This window comes from Pantherophis guttatus, chromosome 9 (assembly GCF_059756535.1).
Source record: "Pantherophis guttatus breed Tessera chromosome 9, ASM5975653v1, whole genome shotgun sequence".
In the NCBI taxonomy this organism is placed as follows: domain Eukaryota; kingdom Metazoa; phylum Chordata; class Lepidosauria; order Squamata; family Colubridae; genus Pantherophis; species Pantherophis guttatus.
In genome coordinates, this window is record NC_142071.1 from 16,310,415 (window position 1) to 16,330,302 (window position 19,888).

The window sequence follows — 19,888 nt, forward strand, 5'->3', positions numbered from 1 at the left end:
ATTAACTTAAAACCCCAAGCCAATAAAAGGTAATTTTATTCCTTGCAACCCTGTGAAATGTTTTATCACCAGGGGGATGAGAAACATCTCCTTGCCTGCCTCTGTTTTTCAACCTCTTTGTATTTTCGAAACTTCTGGTAAAATGATAGGGAGCCCAAGGACTAGCAATAGCAATTAGACTTATATACCGCTTCACAATGTTTTACAGCCCTCTCTAAGTGTTTTACAGAGTCAGCCTATTGCCCCCAACAATCTGGGTCCTCATTTTACCCACCTCAGAAGGATGGAAGGCTGAGTCAACCTTGAGCCTGGTGGGATTTGAACTGCCAAATTGCAGGCAGCCAGCAGTCAGAAGACATAGACTGCAGTACTGCACTCTAATCACTGTGCGACCGACACCTACTTGGTTTCTCTTCTGGTTCCAGCCTGGGTCTCTCAGGTTTCCTTTGCGATGGTTTTTTGGGTTTTTTCTCACGTCGGACATATTGATCTGTACAAAGAAAAAGGATTTCATCAGAAGGAGGCAGGGTGATTGTATTTTCTCTTCTTAAAGCTATGGAAGGTTTCAGCAGTTTGTTTATTTATTTGTATCCTGCCTTTATTATTTTTATAAATAACTCAAGATGGCAAATATATCCAAACACAGCTTCCTTCCCCTATTTTCCCCACAACAAACATTGGGTTGGGCTGAATGAGTATGACTGGCCCAAGATCACCCAGCTCCAGTGGTGATTCGCCCTGGTTCGGGCAAACTGGTAGTGGCAGCGGCAGGAGGCTCCGCCCACCTGCCCAGAAATCATCACGGACACTCTGCGCACATGCAGAAGGTTCTGCACATGCATAGAAGTGTTGCGTGCTTGCTTCGCTTGCACGCACACACACGTGCTCACAGTTCTGAACCAGTAGCGAAGGTAAGTGGGACCCACTACTGCCCAGCTCCCTTTCATGCCTAAGATGGAACTATAACTCATGGTCTCCTATGTCAGCTGGCTTTCATGGCTAAGGCAGGACTTGAACTCACAGTCTCTTGCTTTCTATCCTGGTGTCTTAAACACTAGACCAAACTGACTCTTTCAGTTAGTGAGAGGGGACTGTTACGTTGGTTAAAATGAACCAGTGGTTTATCAGATCTAATGTCATAATTTGGGAGTCCTCCAGACACAGCATCCAGGACCTTCCACAATGCTCTTGGAGGTGGGAACTCAAGGAGCCGAAGCTCACATTACTTGAGGGAATCCAGATTGGGGAAGATAGTCATATCCAATAAGACAGACTTTTGATGGCTAAATTGACCAGAGAGTTTTCGAGGTCTTATTGCAACAGATTTAAGGCCAAATGTCATGCTCACACAACATGGGAAAGTCAAGAACTGAATCAGACATTTTGGGCTCAGAACAATTGCAAATGTAGCTATCGAAGCAGCAGAGAATCTGGTTTTCCCAAATTGAACTACGAGATGGGCAGAAAATAAAATAAAGAAAATTATTGTGAATCCATTCTGGAGCCTAACACAACTCCAGCAAAATCCTGCTTGCAACTGCATCTCTTCACTTAGCCTCTTTTTGACAGCAGTGCTGGGAATAGCCCTCTTTTGTCCACTCAGTCCTGGAGGGGCAGGGAAATGTGCAAAACAAGAAAAAAAAAAAGCCAAAATTACAGGAAGTGCCAGTGAGAAGTGAGCATATATAAAGTCACAATTGTCTAACTTTATAGGACGTAAATGGAGAGATGAAAACATTCAAGTCTTGCGGCTTCCTAGTTCAGTGGCCAGTATAAAATAAGGATATAAGAAAATGCTTTTCTAGCCAAGCCTGATGCCGGGTAGCTCTTCATTTGTTTTGGCAAAATCTCTCTCTTCTGTCAAACATTATTCAGAAAACTCTGGGCATTTTCCACTCATGTCAGCCAAAATAAAGCCAGAGCACATTGTGGTGGAAATGAAGGGTAAGTCTGAAGGATGAGGGGGAGGGAAGATTTCTGTGGTGCTGAACTGCTTCCTTCTATGAATGTTGGCACAAATCTAAGCCAGATTCAAGGCCCTGCAGCATTGTAAGCATGATGATGATGATGATGATGATTACTACCCATCCATCATTTCTGCCACCATGTACAAAATGGACAGACTGTTTCACAGCAGAGATCAAGCCAGGAACCGCCTTCATTTCCAACTCACAGCATGGAGCTAAAATAGTTTTTCTGAGCTCTGAAATGTTCTCTTTCTCTTTTTCTCAAATGCCTAAATGCGAGAAACTGTTTTCTTCTGAAATGTGGCATGGGGAGGTTCCGACGCAGATGTCTGCAGGGCACAGAAACAGGCAGCATAGTGCTCTCTTTATCCTTTCAAAAATTCAGCACAAATGGACCATAGTCACTCTTGATAGAAGATGGTCATAAAAGACAGTCTAGATTCTCACCAGGGTGGGCATAAAGAGCAGGAAAGAACAGACCGGCTTGGTCCAGTGAGGTGAGGCTTGACAACAAGCCATAGCAATAGCACTTCCCGTGTTTCCCTGAAAATAAGACCCTGTTTTATATTTTTTTTGAACCCTGAAATAAGCGCTTGGCCTTATTGCCATGCGCTCAAAAGCCCGATTGGGCTTATTATCAGGGGATGTCTTATTTTGGGGGAAACAGGGTAGACTTATACACCGCTTCACAGTGCTTTTACAGCCCTCTCTAAGTGGTTTACAGACTCAGCATATTGCCCCCAACAAGGAGACTATAGCCCTTGACTTATAACCATTAATTTAGCAACTGTTCAAAGTTACAACAGCACTGGAAAAAGTTATTTATGACTGGTCCTTGCACTTATGAATGTTACAACTTCTCCATGGTCACATGATCCAAATTAAGGTGCTTGGAACTGCAAGTATTTCTGACTTTGCAGTATCCCAGAATAATGTGATTGCTGTTTGCGACATTCTCAGGCAGCTTAAAGTCAATGGGAGAAGTTGGATTCCCTTAACAATTGTGAGATTCCCTTAACAACTGCATTGATTCGCTTAATTATGGCAAAAATGGTCATGAAATTGGGTGTGATTCATTTAAGAACTGTCTTACTTAGCAATGGAAATTCTGGTCCTAATTGCCATCGTAAATTGAGGAACTATCTGGAGATAGCAATGTTTCTCAATCTTGTCAGCTTGAAGCCGAGTGGGGTTGTCTAGGGAATTCTGGGAATTAAAGTCCACATGTCTTAAAGTTTCTAAGGTTAAGAAATATTGATATAGAGCAAAGTTCAAAATATATGAAACACAGGTATGTGACCTGCAAAAACAATCAGAGCTGGGACCTCTTTCGGGGGGCAATTAGATCACCCAAAGATTGTCCTATAGCAAAAACAATTGAAGCGGCATAGCCTAGCAGACCCAGTTGTAAAAATGACTGGCCATGCCAACCCAAAAAGACAACTTCTGGTGAATCCATCAGAGGGTCACTTCCTAACCTTAACCCAGAAAGTTTCCAAAATCCCACTTAACCAAGCAATGAGATACTAGTTCTGTTGTTTAGTCAGCATCTCTAGAAGCAGGGAGATGTCTACAGAGATTCTCAGTCATCCATGGTTCTCCCAAAGGTGCTTTTTCAAGAGGCAACTGACTGAACTGAACTGAAGAAGCTTCTTGGATAAGAAGCAAAACGTCTTCTAGGAAAAACAAAGAAAGTCCAGTTGCCACTTGAAAAAACACCTTTGGGATAGAAGCAGGGAGGATTTCTGGAACAGCAAGTCTGTGTAGACCCTACAGTACTAATTCAGCATAGCCTCCACCAGTATCAACCAATTCTTAGCTCCCAAATTCTTAGCCATCATAGCTAATATAGTTAGGATTCTGCAAGCTGGAAATCCCCACATCTGGAAAGCACTAGATGGGGGAAGGCTGACATGACTGATCAACAGGACCTCTCCAGGATATGATGAATCTTTTCCACTCCTGGAGATGCTGGAAATTAAACGCAAGATCAGTTGCATAAATATATTTGTTCTACCACTCAGCCAAAAGGCTAAACTCTAAGTAGAGGCTCTCCATAAATACATTCCATATCAAAGCCAAGCACGGATTCTGTAAACTTGAATTAATTATGCTGGTCACAGGGCATCAAAAATGGTTTCAAGGATCCTCTGACATGGAAATGTCATTAATCTTTCACATTACCTTTTTTTTTGTCACAAGAAAGATCACCAGATGTTCATACACAACCCAAGAAGCTTTGTGGCTAGGAAGACTAGGAAATTTTTGGCCATAGAAAATAATTAAGAGTATGGGAACATCTGTTCAGAGGTCCTGAATTGCACACAACAACATCAGATCATGCCTGAATCAAAGAAACACAAAGAATCTGCTATCCTGAAGCCATGAACCCTTGCTACTCCTCCACCCACAACAGAAGATGGCTACTCCCCAAGAAAGAGTATGATCCTTGGATAGGGTAAGTGAACAAGAATAGCACCGTACAATCATCGTAGTCCTCACGCTCAATCTGTTCATTGTAGTCCAGTGTTGGCGGCTCTTGTTCTACAGGAAATTCTAGAGAACAAACAAGAAGCACAGACATTTCCTGAGTTTGGGTGTTGTATCCAAGACACAAAGCCTTTGGAAGGCAAGAGTTAGTTAAAAAGAGAATAGGTTTGATTCATTTCAACCATCCTTTCCCAAGATGGTGCCCTCCTTCTGGGATAGATCTCAATTTCCTCCATTCTCTGCGAGGAAGGACAAAATATGTAAGACATAGATGTATTAAGTGGTCTTCCATGTAGTAATACATCAGAGGTCTTATATTTTTAGCTCTTTCAAAAACTCTGCAAATGTTTTGACTACACTTGTCAAGACACTTCAACAGCAAGTTGAATATAGAAAGCTTAACTTCTTCCCAAAGTGATAGAGCACAAAAGCACAGGAAAGGAAGACACAAATCACAATTTGTCTCTCACACCAGCCCTGCTTCAGTAAAATAATAGCCACTTCTATTCCATGCATCACATTAACTATAGTAGATAGTTCTGGCTGGACCTCAAATTCTTTTGAAATCCTGTTTCCAGCATGCTGGCTTTTTGCATAGATGACAGCAGTTACATTCCACTCTGTAAGAAAATTTATAGTGAAGGTCTGGCCAGATGTAGAACCAGGAATGCATCTATGCAGGATTTTCTATGATAGCTAAGAAAAACTGATCTAATCCCATGGTGGGATTCAGGAGTGCCCTTAGGTATATATCAGTCTCTGGGTTAAGAGAACAAGCTAAGAAGTTTGTTTGCAAGAGGAGTGAAGAAATAGCTTCCTTAATCCACTTTGTGGTCTTGATTTAAAGACAGCAAGAGATCTGAGAAACAGCCAACTTTGGAAATTAATGTCTTTACCTGGCTGACCTTCCTGATCTTTGTCATCTGGGGGGGTCTCCTGTGGCTCCGTTGGAGATTCATAGACATCAGCTGAACAAAAAGCACAATCAAATTAACAGGGATGTAAACATATACATACCTCCATAAAGGATCCATTTGATTCTTGCTCTGTACAACCCTCTGATCTATTGTTATTTTATTCTTTTAGGGGTAATTTACAATCTGCACACTACAGGTCCACCCAAAGCTTCTTGCTTGCCACTGAATTCACCCAGGGCAATTTGTTGTTAAATCCAGTGCTTCAATTTTAATGCATTTTAATGCTTGAAAACCCATTAAAATGGGAACATCATTTCTGGATTAAATTTCACCCTTTTCTAGCATGGTCTTATCTACTGTAATCCTTCAGAAAATCTGTCAGTCCCAGTATTGTTATTACCTTGAATTTAATCATCCTTGCCCTGTTCATATGAAATCTCTTTGGCTTCTTTCTACCAGGATGACTCTACATTATTGCAACTTCCTGATGAATATAATATTTTATCCTAATCAACTGTATTCATACCTTTTCCCTTTTTCTAAAATTTAAATTCCTTTCCCACATAGCCTTAGAAGCAACCCTTAAATACCTGTTGACATGTTATTACTATACCCCATAATCTGATTCTACTTACTGTGAAACCTGGATGGATCTTGTTTCTCAGTTATTTTCTCAGGATAGAGAGCTGTAGGATAAAATAGATGGAGTCAAAGATGAGCACTCTTTTTTCACATCACACTAAGCCTTGATTGTTTGGGGGGTTTTTATGTGACCAACTAACCCAGAAGCAAATATATTGCTTTAAGGGTTAGTGTGATGTGTGATACAAGGCAATGAGTGTGTTTGCACAAAGCACTAAACCCAAATTTAAAAAAAAAACCAACTATGGGCCCCTGAACAAGCTAGGAACCATTCAGGGTCAATCTTGCAGATCTGCAAAATAATGACGGGTTGTTTGTCCAGTTTGTGTCTGAGGATAACAATTTTGCAGTGCAACATTCAGTAACGTAAGCTCAGTTTGGAGGTAGAAGAGTGAAGATAGAAAATTGCTAGGAGGGGACAATTAACTGGCCAAACGGTAAAGAGAATTTAAGAAGGAAATTAAGAAGCAAAAGAGAGTAAGGTACTGGGTAGATCTTATGTATGTGACTAAACTGGCATGTCTCATCATAAATTGTGTCTTAATGCTTTGGAAATAGTTCTGAAACAGAATAACAGAGTTGGAAGGGACCTTGGAATTCTTCCAGTCCAACTCCCTGCTCAAGCAGGAGATTCTATATCATTCCAGGCAAGTGACTATCCAGTCTCCTCTTAAAAGCCTCCAGTGATGGAGCACCCACAATTTCTGAAAGCAAGTCATTCCATTGATTAATTGTTCTCACTGTTAGGAATTTTTTGCTTAGATCTAGCCTGCTTGTCTTTGGGATTTAAACAATTTAGAGAAAAGACAGCACTGCAAATCTCCAAGTGGTGCTTCTTGGCTATGTGTGGGAGAAAGTTTCTGCCTGGGCCTTTGCTTCCAAAATGCCTAATCATTGCTTTCAACTAATGCCCTTCTCTAGGGATTCCCAATAAGCATCTTTGCCCCAGGGTGCTTTCTCTTAAGAAGTAAGAGAGGAATGAGAAAGTAGGTTTAAAAAACAGGAAACAGTTCAGGAAACAGTTGATGTGTGGGTTCACACATCAAGTCTTAACATTATGTGCAGGCTAAGTCACTGTGTGGTGAAGCCAAGAGGTTGTAGGATGGATGAGAAATGCCCTGAACTTACATTCGCCCCCTTCTTCATTGACTCGGGAGAGGTCATGGGGTGAATCTGGCAATCCATAGCCATCTTCAACTCCTGTTGCGGGTGGAATCAGTGGTGTTTCTGGAAAGTGATACCTCTCTTCTTCTGGTGGAACTGGAGGAGATGGCCTTTCCACCTTTTTTCCTGCTGCTGGTTTCTTGGTGGCCTTGGGACGTTTCTCCTTAGGTTTCTTGGTGGCTTTGGGACGCTTCTCCTTTGGCTTTTTGGTGGGTTTGGGAGGCTTCTCCTTTTTGGGAGGCTTTGGCTTTGGGGAGCTTTTGAGTGGTTTTTCCTTTGGCTTTTTTGTAGGTTTAAGTGGCTTCTCCTTCTTCCCTTTCTTGGGCTTCTCTGTCACTCTCTCCTGTGTTACTTTGGGAGAGAGAAGATTGTTAGTTCTCTACATTTCTAAATAAAATCCAAGAGTTGGAGAATTTATTACACTGGGCACATCCTAACGCTTATTCAACCAAATTCTTGGTTATAGACAATGGGCTAACTTGCGAGCCACCAAAAGTTTTACCCAAACATCCCACAAAAAAACAACTAGAATCACCATCAAGATAAAGATATGATTACCACCATTGCTCTTTTCTCTCTGATTCAGTAACAAATGGATGACGCCATACTCTGAACACAAAACTAGATTTCATTTCAGGTTTCCTTATGGAATTTTTTGAAAACTTTTATTTCTGGAAAATCCTGAACATGAAGGCCTGCACTAGATCTGGGCAAAGGATCTTGCTCTATTAATCCAGGCTCTCCCTGGACAGACTGCTAATGATGAATGTCAACTCATAACCCCAAGAGAGCAACAGCCTCATTCCTAAATTCTGAACAGCATTTCTACAGCCTGTGGGAAGAACAACCCAGGCCAGTTTGGGCAACCAGCTATAAAACAACTTGGCACTTATGGTATACCAAGAGCAGAAGTCTTGCCCTGCTGGCAGGCTGTCTCAGAAGCCATAATTTTCATATCCCCTGACATCTCTCTCTCCTTCTGCGAGGAGGTACCAAGTCCATGACTAAAGCAAGGTCAGGAATTTGCAGAAGATAAGAACAAGATCTAGCTATCTAAACTCTTCCTGCTGTATCCAAGCCACAAAAGAAATCAAGGTTGGAAACTCTACTGTAACCAAACCAGGATGGAGAATGGCAAAGAACAGCAAAGAGTTCTTTGGGGCCATTGTGCCTAAGAAAAGATCTGCTTCCAATTCCAACTGAGTCATGTCCCAGCTGTGATATCCTTCCACCCAGATCCAGACTGCATGGGCAAGTCCTACGTGCCAAGCTAAGCAACTGCAGTTGAGATTCATCAGCAATAATCTACATGGAACTGTCTAGCTAGTTCATGGTTCCTGCAGGGCAGAAGACAACAATGTTAAGAAAGGCAAGCAAAACTATCAACTCAGAGGGATTAAACAGATGGGAAAAAATTAGGAATGCAGTAAAATCACTTGAATGCATCATCAGAAGGATGTTTCCAAGAACCGATTGGGCTTTCTCCAGCTGATTAGAGCTGTTGAGAAGCCTCACTTGAAAGCACCACACACATTCCCAACTAAGATCATTTCTGTGTAATGAGGAAAACTGTGTACAGTGACATAGTACAAGCTCCTCTTCTGCTGCCAGCATATACTCAGCAGCCAAAGCACACGGCTCCCACAAAATTATCTCCATTAGCAGAAAGCATCATGGCAAGTCAGTGCTCCTATTAAAGACCTCTGCCCCCTTGTTTGGCAGGCAAACTTTGACACCCCCTGAAAAACAACAGAGCGCTTTCCTGACGCTTGAAGAAAGTACAGAAAAAACAGTTTAAGCCTTAAAACAGATGAAATGTATTTTTAAAGGAAGAAAGCCTTTCGAGCTCTTGTTTTGCCTTAATGGAAATCAGGGGAAAAGATTTCATGCCGAATTAGGTACAGGTAGTCCTCGATTTATGACCACAATTGAGCCCAAAATTTCAGTTACTAAGCGAGACGGTGGTTAAGTGAGTCTTGCCCCATTTTGTCATCTTTCTTGACATAGTTGTTAAGGGACTCATGCAGTTGTTAAGTTAGTAACGTGGTTGTTAAGTGAATCTGGCTTTCCTGTTGACTTTGCTCGTAAGAAGGTTGTAAGAGGGGATCACATGACCCTGGGACATAGCAACCATCATAAATAGGAACCAGTTGCTAAGCATCTGAATTTTGATCATGTGACCATGGGGATGCTGCAATGGTTGTAAGTATGAAAACCGGTCATCACTTTTTTCAGTGACATTGGAACTTTGAACAGTCACTAAACGAATGGCTGTAAGTTGAGGACTACATATATATGATACAACTCACTGTATTTTCGGTTCCTCCTAACTCATGATGTCTGATCTCAGGCCTCCAGAGCATTGTTCACACTTTGCCTAAAGTAAAACCAAAAATCTCCTGTTAAGCTGTATGATTGGGTATTATGGTGGGAACGATGGAGACCCAAATATCAGTGTCGATTCAGTCTCACTTTATGATCTTGAATTGATCAGTACTACTCAACATCCTGCCTCATAGGATTGTCATGCAGATAACATGATAACATGCAGAACACTCTCCAGTCAGAAAGACAGGGCAGAAACCATATAATTTTTTTAAAGCAGGAAGAAAAATTGTATATAGGTAGTCCTCAACTTATGACCACAATTGAGCCCAAAATTTATGTTGCTAAGTGAGAAATTTGTTAAGTGAGTTTTGCCCTATTTTACGACTTTTCTCACATTTTTAAGTGAATCACTGCAATTGTTAAAACTGTAACTTGGTTAAGTGAATCTGGCTTCCCCATCAACTTTGCTTGTCAGAAGATTGCAAAAGGTGATCACATGACCTTGGAGCACAGCAATGGTCATAAATGTGGGTCAGTTGTCTAGCATATGAATGTAAATCACATGACCATGGGGATGCTGCAATGGTTGTAAGTGTGAAAAATGATTGTCAGTCCCTTTTTTCAGTGCTGTTGTAAATTTGAACCATCATTAAATGAATTGTTGTAAATCGAGGACTGCCTGTACACTAACTTGTGCCTCTTGGAAGAATGGAAGGTGAAATGGATTTTGTTGTTTGTTGTTGTTAGTTGTGAAGTTGTGTCCGACCCATCGTGACCCCGTGGACCACGTTCCTCCAGGCCTTCCTGTCCTCTACCATCCTCTGGAATCCATTTAAGCTCACGCCTACTGCTTCAGTGACTCCATCCAGCCACCTTGTTCTCTGCCGTTCCCTTCTTCTTTTGCCCTCAATCTTTCCCAGCATTAGGCTCTTCTCCAATGAGACCTTCCTTTTCATTAGGTGGCCAAAGTATTTAAGTTTCATCTTCAGGATCTGGCCTTCTAAACAGCAGTTAGGGTTGATCTCCTCTAGGACTGACGTGAAATGGGTAATAAATGAATATAATGTACTACTTATGTTTCATAGTAACACAATAAAGCAAATTTTTGGACAATACGTAATAACAGGCTTTTATCTAGCTACTGGGAACAGGGCTATCATTCTGGCAGGATAGCTTCCAAGAAGAAATGGAACTGTGAGTCAGATTCCACAAAAGGAAATTTAACTAGCTGAAATCCATTAATCAACTTTCCTTGTCAAGGGGTTCTGCTCCTATTCTAACTGCAGGCAAGAACTTGCAACAACTTGCATCAAAGGGAACAATCAGCCAGTTTAATGAAGATCAGATAGGTTGTGCAGGGATTTCTTGCAGATACAGATGCAAGAATTAAATCTGTACCTCTACACAAGTACACATAGGGAGATACCTTGGGATAGAGACTACCCTTGGGGGCATGTGTCTAGCTAAACATTTCTTCTCACAAAGTTGCAGGTGCACAATATTTTTTCCTGTTGGAAAAAAGTTCTAAGTTTTCTAAGTGATCTAAGTTCAGTCAATGTCTGGATGGAACTGCCTGAAGACCTAACCAATCTCGCTAAATCATAGTTTTACCAAGCTGTATAACAGGACTCACACAACTCTATAAAACCCCGTTTTCAAAGTATATTAGCCATGTTCAACAAGGGAGCTCTGTGGCAGAACTGAAGCTTTTTCTGTCCTGAGTTGTGAATGTTATGCCATGTGGTGAAGAATTAATAAATGCTAATATACTACTAGTCATAAAACATTATATGAGTAATAGGCAATAACTATAGAAGGAGCGGCAGCTGTTCCATAAATATATGCTTTAAAAAGAAAGGAAAGATCACACATTGGCATGAACCACCTCCCTCCTGGGACATTTCTTGCTGGTTTCTGGGCTTTTAAGGGAAGGTTGAAAAAGAAATTGAACAGGAACAGCTCTCTTGAGTAGACACAAATGGACAGTTAACTGCATAGTTTGCTGATTTCTCAGTGCATGAAGTGGAAAGGAAAAAACATTGTACCCACAATCATTCCGTGCACAATTCTTGCCTTTTTCCTAATAATAAACAGTAACAATTTTATAACAGCCTCAGTTTTCATGGGCTTCCTTTAGATGGGTTACTAACTCCAATTGGCAACTAAGGACAGCAAATGAACCCCAACAGGAAGAATGGACAATGACTTCACTCCTAAAATTAGGAGTATGCTTTTTGCTTTTCAATCCCCATTTTCTCTCCATAGGTAGATCAGCCAACGGAGGACAATGGACTCTTGTTCATGAGAACTTCTACCGCAATAAGTCTTTAGGATGCAAGAAAGCTATTCTGCTGTATCCACAAATGTTACAAAGGCTGGTGTTCCTTGAGGGACCAACTTCTCCAACAAAATGTTGAGTCAAAAAATCCTCAGCAACCTTCTAGCAACCATGGAGGGCAACGTAGGTTGATTTATTTGCATTTATTCATCTCAGGTTTTCTTATCCTGTTTTCATTTGGGGAGCTCAATAGGACATCTAAGAGGGTCTTTCTCATTTTAGGAAAAAAGTTGGATTGAGATAGGGTAGCCAGTTCAGCGTTAACGAGAGTCAAAGTTTTCCCAGATTGTAATCCAGCATCTTCAATAGTAGCCATATAAACTTCCAGACCCTGAGTTCCTAGGTAACAGTAACATAGCACTTCTGGACTGGGATGGAGAAGGAATGAAACACAAAACTTTCCTAATAAAATATTAGCACATCCAACTTTCAGTATCTTCCACTTAGTAAGTGAGCTTTGATTATCTTAATTTACTGTCACTGTATTTAGGGCAAGAGAAGGCTGTGACACAAAACTTTTTTTACTTTCTCCACTAGATACCATTGTGGAAAGTTTAAAATTCTTCATGTATCATGCTACAACATTTAAATGTGGTTTGCTGACTATGAGAGAATTGGTCAGGTTCACATATCATGCAAAACACAGGAAACAGGGATACTTTGGCTTTCCAGATGTTGTTGGATTACAACTCCAACTATCCCAGCCAGCAAAAAGAGATGCTGTGTGTTGCATTTCACAGCCTCAAGAAGGCCACAAGTTTTCCATGCCTGGATTAAACTGACAACATTGAGCCCAGAAGCTGCAGCGGCTGGATTCCCACAGCACGTCAAGTCAATCAAAATAGATTATGACTTAATAAAGGAACCCATCTGTTAAGTCAAGCCACTGATCAACTGCGTCTAATCAAAGGTTGCCATGTCCAGGGGGCAAAAATTAGATAGCAGCAAAATAACTCTTTGTTGCCACTAATGATTTTTGCAGCCCAGATATATGGGAAGCCTAATCTAATCCAGAGTACTCTGAATAGCAGTTATCTCCTGGCTGCAAATCTTTCCTATCATTTCTCCATCCAAATGAAAGCTTAGGATTTACTTCAGGTAGTACAAGCAACATTTCTCAAGCTTATTTAAGTTTAAGATCAGAATTCCAGCTGGGGAACTCTGAGAGTTGAAGTCCACACATCTTAAAGTTGCCAAGGTTGAGAAATACTGATTGTAGAGAAGATCTTTGATGACATATTGGGTCTCACCTTCTTCGACCTCTGTTGGAGCTTTCTCTCTTTCTGCAGGATTCAGGTTTCCTTGATTTTCAGGAAGCTCCTCACCAACAGCCACCTTTCCTGTCTCTGGCCCTTCTAAGTCCTCATCCACCTCTCCCAGGAAGCCTTTCAAGAATTCCTCAATTTCATGGTCGGTCAACACAGACTGGGGTTCCACAGGACTGGGGTTCCAGAGACACAAGATTCCCACCAGCAGGGAAAGAAGCAACGGGGGACCATCACCTTTCATTGTGCAGATGCAGATAGATTCCAATGGAGGCCAAGGGTCTGGGAAGAAGTAAAGACAGATACCTCCAGGTGATCTGCTATCTGTTTTTCTGGTATAGGAAGTATCTTCTCCTAGAGGCCACAGCTGAGTGGGGAAGAGAGGCTAGGCTCTAGAGGCAGCCTGGACCAGAGGGAAGGAGAGAAGTACCAGCCCAAGAACAGGGTCCAGGAATTGACTTGCAGATGGGAACGAGAACGAGGGAAGTCGGTTTTGGTAGAAGAAATGCAGGGTCTCCTCCTCCCGGTTCGCCCTTGAGCTCCAACCGAGCAGCTTCGAGGTTTCAAAGCTCAGCGGGCGACGGCAGGACTCGTGCGGCAGCTTCTAACGGAGCCCAGAAGCGGCTCCCCAGCGGCGAGGGCAAGCCGGAGCGCCGAGAAGGGACAGCGCCGCTTCCTTCCTCGCCCGTCCCTTCGAGGTCCCGCTTCCCGCAGCCTCCGGCCAGTCCTTCAGTCCTGCAGCGGGCAGATCGGAACTGGGGACGCCGCCGTTCCGCGCAGATGCTCTTGCCCCGAGCTCGCTCCCTCTGCTCTTGGCGACCAAATGCGGGGAGGGGACCAAGGGACTGGGGAGCGACGGAGCGGGGGAGAGAGTTGCTGGCAGCCGCGGGGAACCTCCAGATCCAGTTCGAGCCAACGTAGCTGGTCTCCTCCCCTAACTGCGGTCGGTCCCCCTCCCCGATCCCATCCCAGCGAAGGGTGGGTCTTGGGCTGCTTCGCCACGTGTAGCCAGTGCAATTCAACTCCGCTCCTCCGTTGCTGGCTGGGGCTGCGCCGTGGCTTTCCTCCTCTGCCCCCCAAAGACGCCGAGGGAGGGAAGGAAGGTGCCTGGCATTCCTTGAGGGAGCGCTGTTTTCTTTCCTTGGGGGGGGGGGGCGATTATGTGATCGGGAGTGCCACATAACTGAAGGATGGAGGAAGGCAGAGACAAGCAAGAATCTGCCTACCCAGCCTTAGTTTTAGCCCCGTGGAACCAATCTGAAGCTTCTAAAGAGCAGTGGGGATAGAATCAGCGGTGGGGAAAAAGCATTAAGAAACTGCCCTAGATCAATTCAGGACATCTGTCAACTTAGCAGATAATTAGGTCATGTCTGGCTTACAAGGGGACTGACCCATTATTTTCCATGCCCCTGAACTGTTTAGTTTAGCCAATACTGTTTGCTGTTTGCTCAAATTGGCCGCAATCCTACTCCAGACAGAGGTCTTCTTCATCTGTTTACTCAATCTCCTCTCTATAGAGGCCTTCTTCACCTCTTTTCACTGGATATAGATTGTCCTCGATTTACAACCACAATTGGGAACAGAATTTCTGTTGCTAAGCAGGTGTTGTTAAGTGAGTCATGCCTGATTTTATGACCTTTTTGCCATGGTTGTTAAGCAAATCACTGTAGCTGATTTGCAGAGTTGTTAAGCAAATCTGGCTTCCTCCATTCACTTTGCTTGTTGGAAGCCAACTGGGAAGGTAACAAATGGTGATCAAATAAAGCTGGGACCAGTAGTGGGTTTCACTACCTGTTCACTATCAGTAGCACAAGCACACGGCGCTTCTGCACATGCACAGAGCGTTTCTGATGACATCTGGGTGGGTGGGCGGAGCCTCCCTCCGCCACCGCCACTACCTGTTCACCCAAAGTGGGGTGAACCAGGAGCAACTCACCACTGCCTGGGATGCTGCAACTATCGTAAATACATGCTGATTGCCAAGTGCCCAAATTCTGATCACATGACTGTGGGGATGTTACAATGGTTGTAAGTGTGAGGACCAATTGTAAGTCACTTTTTTGGTGCTGTTGTAGCTTTGAACGGTCACTAAATTAACAGCTTGTAAGTCAAGGGCTACCTGAACTGGTCATCAAATCCCTGAAACTCTCTGGGTCAAAGATGAGCTTTGCCACTGAGTGGTGAAAACAATATTGCTGCAACTTCTCAGGACCAGAATAGCATATTATGCCTTTCAACTGAGCATCTGGAACTCGGGACGTTCTTTTGTGCTTCCCCAGAGTCCTATTGATGGCTTCAGATCCATTACACTGAAGTATTGTGCAACAGAGGCTGTGTCCTTCCAAGAAGAAACTGGCCACAACGCTATAATTGTGGCGTCCTTGGGGCTATACTTTTCCATCCCACATTTGCAAAGACTTTGCTTTGCTGTGCATTTTTGCCACATGCAGACCACAGGCTGCCATTTTTATTGCACACAGCCTCATTAATGGCATCAGTTTCAAAAGAGTGGGCGACTCACGCTTGAGGTTCCATGACTTGCCACTGCAGGACTGTAGCCATTGCCAGGGGAACATCACTAAATAGATTCTGGATTATGAAAAGAAAAAGTTCCAACACGGTTAGCAGATCATGGGCAGCAGTGATCTGACTGGCTCTAAAACTGTATCTTGTGTTGTAGCAGAAAGGCAAAATCATTGCAATTATTTGCCAGTGATTTTTCTCCATAAGGTATCCTTCAACAATTGTCCCTTATTGGACTTCCAAAGTCATGTTTGGAAGAGAAAGTTTCTCTGAGATAGCTGTGGGGGAAAGTGAAGCAGAAATGTAGTGGGCAGTTAATGAGATAAACATTCTTCTCTGCCCATAACATGCATCCATTCTAGACTCTGCCATTTCAGCAAAGAGAAGGACGTTGGTAAAGAGGATCTGGACTTGTGATAAGCGAGGGAAAGGTCAGCCTATTTGTCTGAAATGGTACAGGGTTTCCTGCTTGAGCAGGGAGGGGGTTGGACTAGGTCCCATCCAATTCTATTATTCTCTTCTGTTATTCTGCTGGAGAACAAAAAGCAGAGTAAAGAGTAGGGGCTAGAGAGACCAACCATCTAACATTTAGGCTTACATCTTAGATTGAACTATAATTTGCTTTAACCCACTTATTGAACAAGCTATAGTGGTCACTTTCAAGTAGTAGGCTGTGGCATTATTATTTGCATTCATCACAGCTTCATACTGTATGCTAAGCCAATACAAGTCACATTGGTATTAATAAATTGTGTGAAATAATGGACTACTTGTCAGGTTCCCTGTGGGTAGATTCAAGGAAGGGCTTCAGAATGAAAGTCTATGGAGATTCTCAGTCATCCAGGTCATGCTTGTCCCAAGGCTGCTTTTTTCAAAAGGCAACTGGACTTTCTTTGTTTTTCCTTGAAGACATTTCACTTCTCATCCAAGACGCTTCATCAGTTCAGAAAAACAAAAAACAAAACAAAACAAAGAAAGTCCAGTTGCCTTTTGAAAAAAAGCATCTTTGGGATTTCAGAATGAAATAACAACAAAAAGGAGACAGGGAATTGAAAGCTATGAAATGTAGAAAGAGAAGTCAGAAAATACAAAGAGAAGAGGAAGTCATTGAGGTGACTTTTGGACTCTTGATGGTTTACAATCTCTCTCATCATAGAAGAAATTATTTTTTATTGCTTTTGAAAACCTACACAAACAAAACAAGTTAACTTGAATATAAACAAAGAAAAATAGAAATACTGTCCAGTGTTTTGCAGTTATGAATGACATTTGGATCCATTTATAGTGACATCATGAAAGTCATTAAATGGATCCAGCCGCAGTTATAAATTGGAAGGAAATACAATGGCATGACAACATTAATCATGGGATGCAATGCCTTTTATCTGAGTAGGCATTGGTCCACCAGACATTTTTTAATGTAGTGGTAATCTCCTTGGATCACTGACATAATTTCTTGTGACTTCTACTAATCCTTTGCAAATGGTGCTGGACATGGTTTTGTTTATGTACAAAATGTTAGTGCCATAGTAATGACAAGAATATCCTGTTAGATTAGGTTTAAGATCCACTGCATCTAGCATCAGGCTTCAATAGAGATCTGTTGCATGAATCTGAAGATAACAGCAATGGTTTTCCCTCCCACTGGAACCACCACATAATAGCAATAGACTTATGTACCGCTTTACAGTGCTTTACAGCCCTCTCTAAGCAGTTCACAGAGTCAGCATATTGCCCCCAACAATCTGGGTCCTCATTTTTACCCACCTCAGAAGGATGGAAGACTGAGTCAACTTTGAGCCAATGAGAATTGAACTGCTGGCAGTTGGCAGAATTAGCCTGCAATATTGTATTATAACCACTGTGCCACCACAGTTCTAAAATAAATAAAATATTTTACCACTTAGGCAGAAACTCTCTTAATTCTCTCACATTCTCTCATAGTAAAACCAACAATCATAAACTAAATAGCAACGATTCCATTTCTTTTCATGATAATCTTCTCAGATAGTCAACTCAAATTGCTTTGTGGCAGCATAGCCAACATATAGCCAGTTCTGTGAACACCCATGAATGGACTAATTTTCCTCTTAGAGTTATGCTGTGGCTGAAGTATGTTTTTAATAGGCCAAAACTGACATATCCATGAAGTCATACAGTCAAAGGAACCTCTTTGTTTGAAATGCACAATTAGGTGATGAAGAGAAGCAGCAAGCAATTGATATTAACAGCTGAATTGGGGGACTTTCTTCACAGAAGTCTTTGAAAACCATTTCCTTATCATCCAGAACAGAAGGAACAGCTACTCAGTCATTTGAGTTTCATCTCCATTCCACTTGGCTGAGCTTTGTTCCCTTCCCTTCCTTCTTCTATTGGGATATTTCATTTTAAACTGCAAATCAGAAAGCATGCAGGATGGATGGATGGATGGATGGATGGATGGATGGATAGATAGATAGATAGATAGACTCTAATCTGCTGTCTCTAGCTAAAAATTAGCTGCTATTGAGTAGGGTTCGGTTCATGGTGACTACATGGAAAATGTTGAAAATTTTATCTCAGTAATAACCTGTAGCTCTTCCAAGGACATTTCATAATCTCTTTGATCCCATCCATCTATTTTATCCATTGTCTCCCCCACCTCCTATTTCCCTCCACCATGCCAAAGGGCTTGCCCATTAATCTTTTCACAACACAGGTCCAATATATGAGTATTTCTGGCTGAAAAAAAATGTTCCTTGGTGTTCTGTTTTTTAAAAATGACTAAATGATGCTGTCCCACACACTTGGCTCTGAATGAAAGCACTCCTTCAACCTGCTCAGTGAATTCCAGTGCAACATTACAATAGAAAGATGTTTACTCAGAGCTCATGAAAAGTGACTCTATTTTCCAGAGATACCCATCCTTAGCATGATTCCCATATTGATGTAGAACTACACCTTTGAGATGTCAATCTGCAGAAGGTTTGAACTGGAAGAGTGCAAAAAATGGGATAGGCTGGGATAGACTGACCATTCTCTCCTCTGTATTTGTTGAGTTAGTTAAGCAAGTCCAATATAGTTAAAGAGATATATTGACATGTAGCCCTATTATTTCCCAGGATAGTATTTCCCAAGCTGGAGATCTCTCAGACAGCATAGTATTCTGGAATATGTAGTTCTAATACATCTGGAGGGCTCCTGGATGGTTGAAAACTGCTCTAGAAGTGAAGAAGCATCTTGGATGAGAAGTGAAATATTTACAAAGAAAAGACTAAGAAAGTCCAGTTGCCTTTCGGAAAAAGCACCTTTGGGAAAAGCATAAGTTAATGTAGATGTTTAACATTCAAAACTGTTGGCTAGCAAGGAGTTAACAGGAAGTCTTCTCTGACGCTGGAGGTGGGTTGATTACTAATATTAACTGGGCTAATGATGAATAGCTCTGGCTTTAATTAGAAGCAAAAAGGATATTTCAATCCAAGCATATCCTCCAAACTCACAAGGAAATGAACCTAAATAACTTTGAGCTTTGTTTGATGATCTCATTGATAAAATAGTTTTGTCAAGGACAAACAAGGCAACACATAGATGCCTTAAACTTTCCTTGCATGCAAAAGAGTCATCAAAATGTTGGTGTTTCCAGAGTAACTTTTTGCTACAAGGAATTGAATACAAGTGGGGAGGGTAAGGCAGTCCACACACTCTTACTTGAAATAGCATAGGCCAGGGTTTCCTACCTGAACAAGGGGTTGTACTAGAAGATCTCCAAGGTCTCTTCCGGCTATGTTTTTTTTTTTTTAAATTTGATTTATATGCTGCCTTTCTCCGGAGACTCAGGGCGGCTTACAATGTGTCAAGCAATAGCCTTCATACTTTTGTATATTTATACAAAGTCAGCTTATTGCCCCCACAATCCGGGTCCTCATTTTACCTCCCTTAGAAAGGATGGAAGGCTGAGTCAACCTTGAGCCTGGTGAGATTTGAACTTGCAGTAATTGCAGGCAGCTGATGTTAATAACAGTGCTTTAGTCTGCTGCGCCACCAGGGCTCATGTTATGCTATGCCAAGCCATGCCATGCCATGCCATGCTATTCCCATTCCCATTCTACTTATGGGATCTTGCTATTTTATCTTGTATTTTTTGGGAGTGTCTGCAGGACTCAGCTGATCAAGGCTTGGACATTGGCTGTGGAAGAGAATCTGAAGATCTCAGTCTACTTTCTGAGGTCTCCAGTTAAAGGGAAGGAGGACTGAATATGTTGCACAAATCTAATC

The 19,888-nt window shown here is 42.1% G+C and overlaps 1 protein-coding gene across 4 annotated transcripts in view; it reads right to left on the reverse strand.

The window, feature by feature from the left end:
• Positions 1 to 14,267, reverse strand: part of AEBP1 (AE binding protein 1) — a 30,973-nt gene extending 16,706 nt beyond the window's left edge. For all 4 annotated transcript variants that reach the window (XM_034436955.3, XM_034436953.3, XM_034436954.3 and 1 more), the window contains exons 1-6: positions 13,097 to 14,267; positions 7,145 to 7,531; positions 6,010 to 6,060; positions 5,354 to 5,425; positions 4,452 to 4,523; positions 404 to 490 (exon numbers count right to left, since the gene is read on the reverse strand). In XM_034436955.3, the coding sequence (XP_034292846.1) occupies positions 404 to 490; positions 4,452 to 4,523; positions 5,354 to 5,425; positions 6,010 to 6,060; positions 7,145 to 7,531; positions 13,097 to 13,355 (928 nt within the window). In that variant the 5' untranslated portion in view covers positions 13,356 to 14,267. The remainder of the gene's footprint in view (positions 1 to 403; positions 491 to 4,451; positions 4,524 to 5,353; positions 5,426 to 6,009; positions 6,061 to 7,144; positions 7,532 to 13,096) is intronic.
• Between the last annotated feature and the right edge of the window lie 5,621 nt (positions 14,268 to 19,888).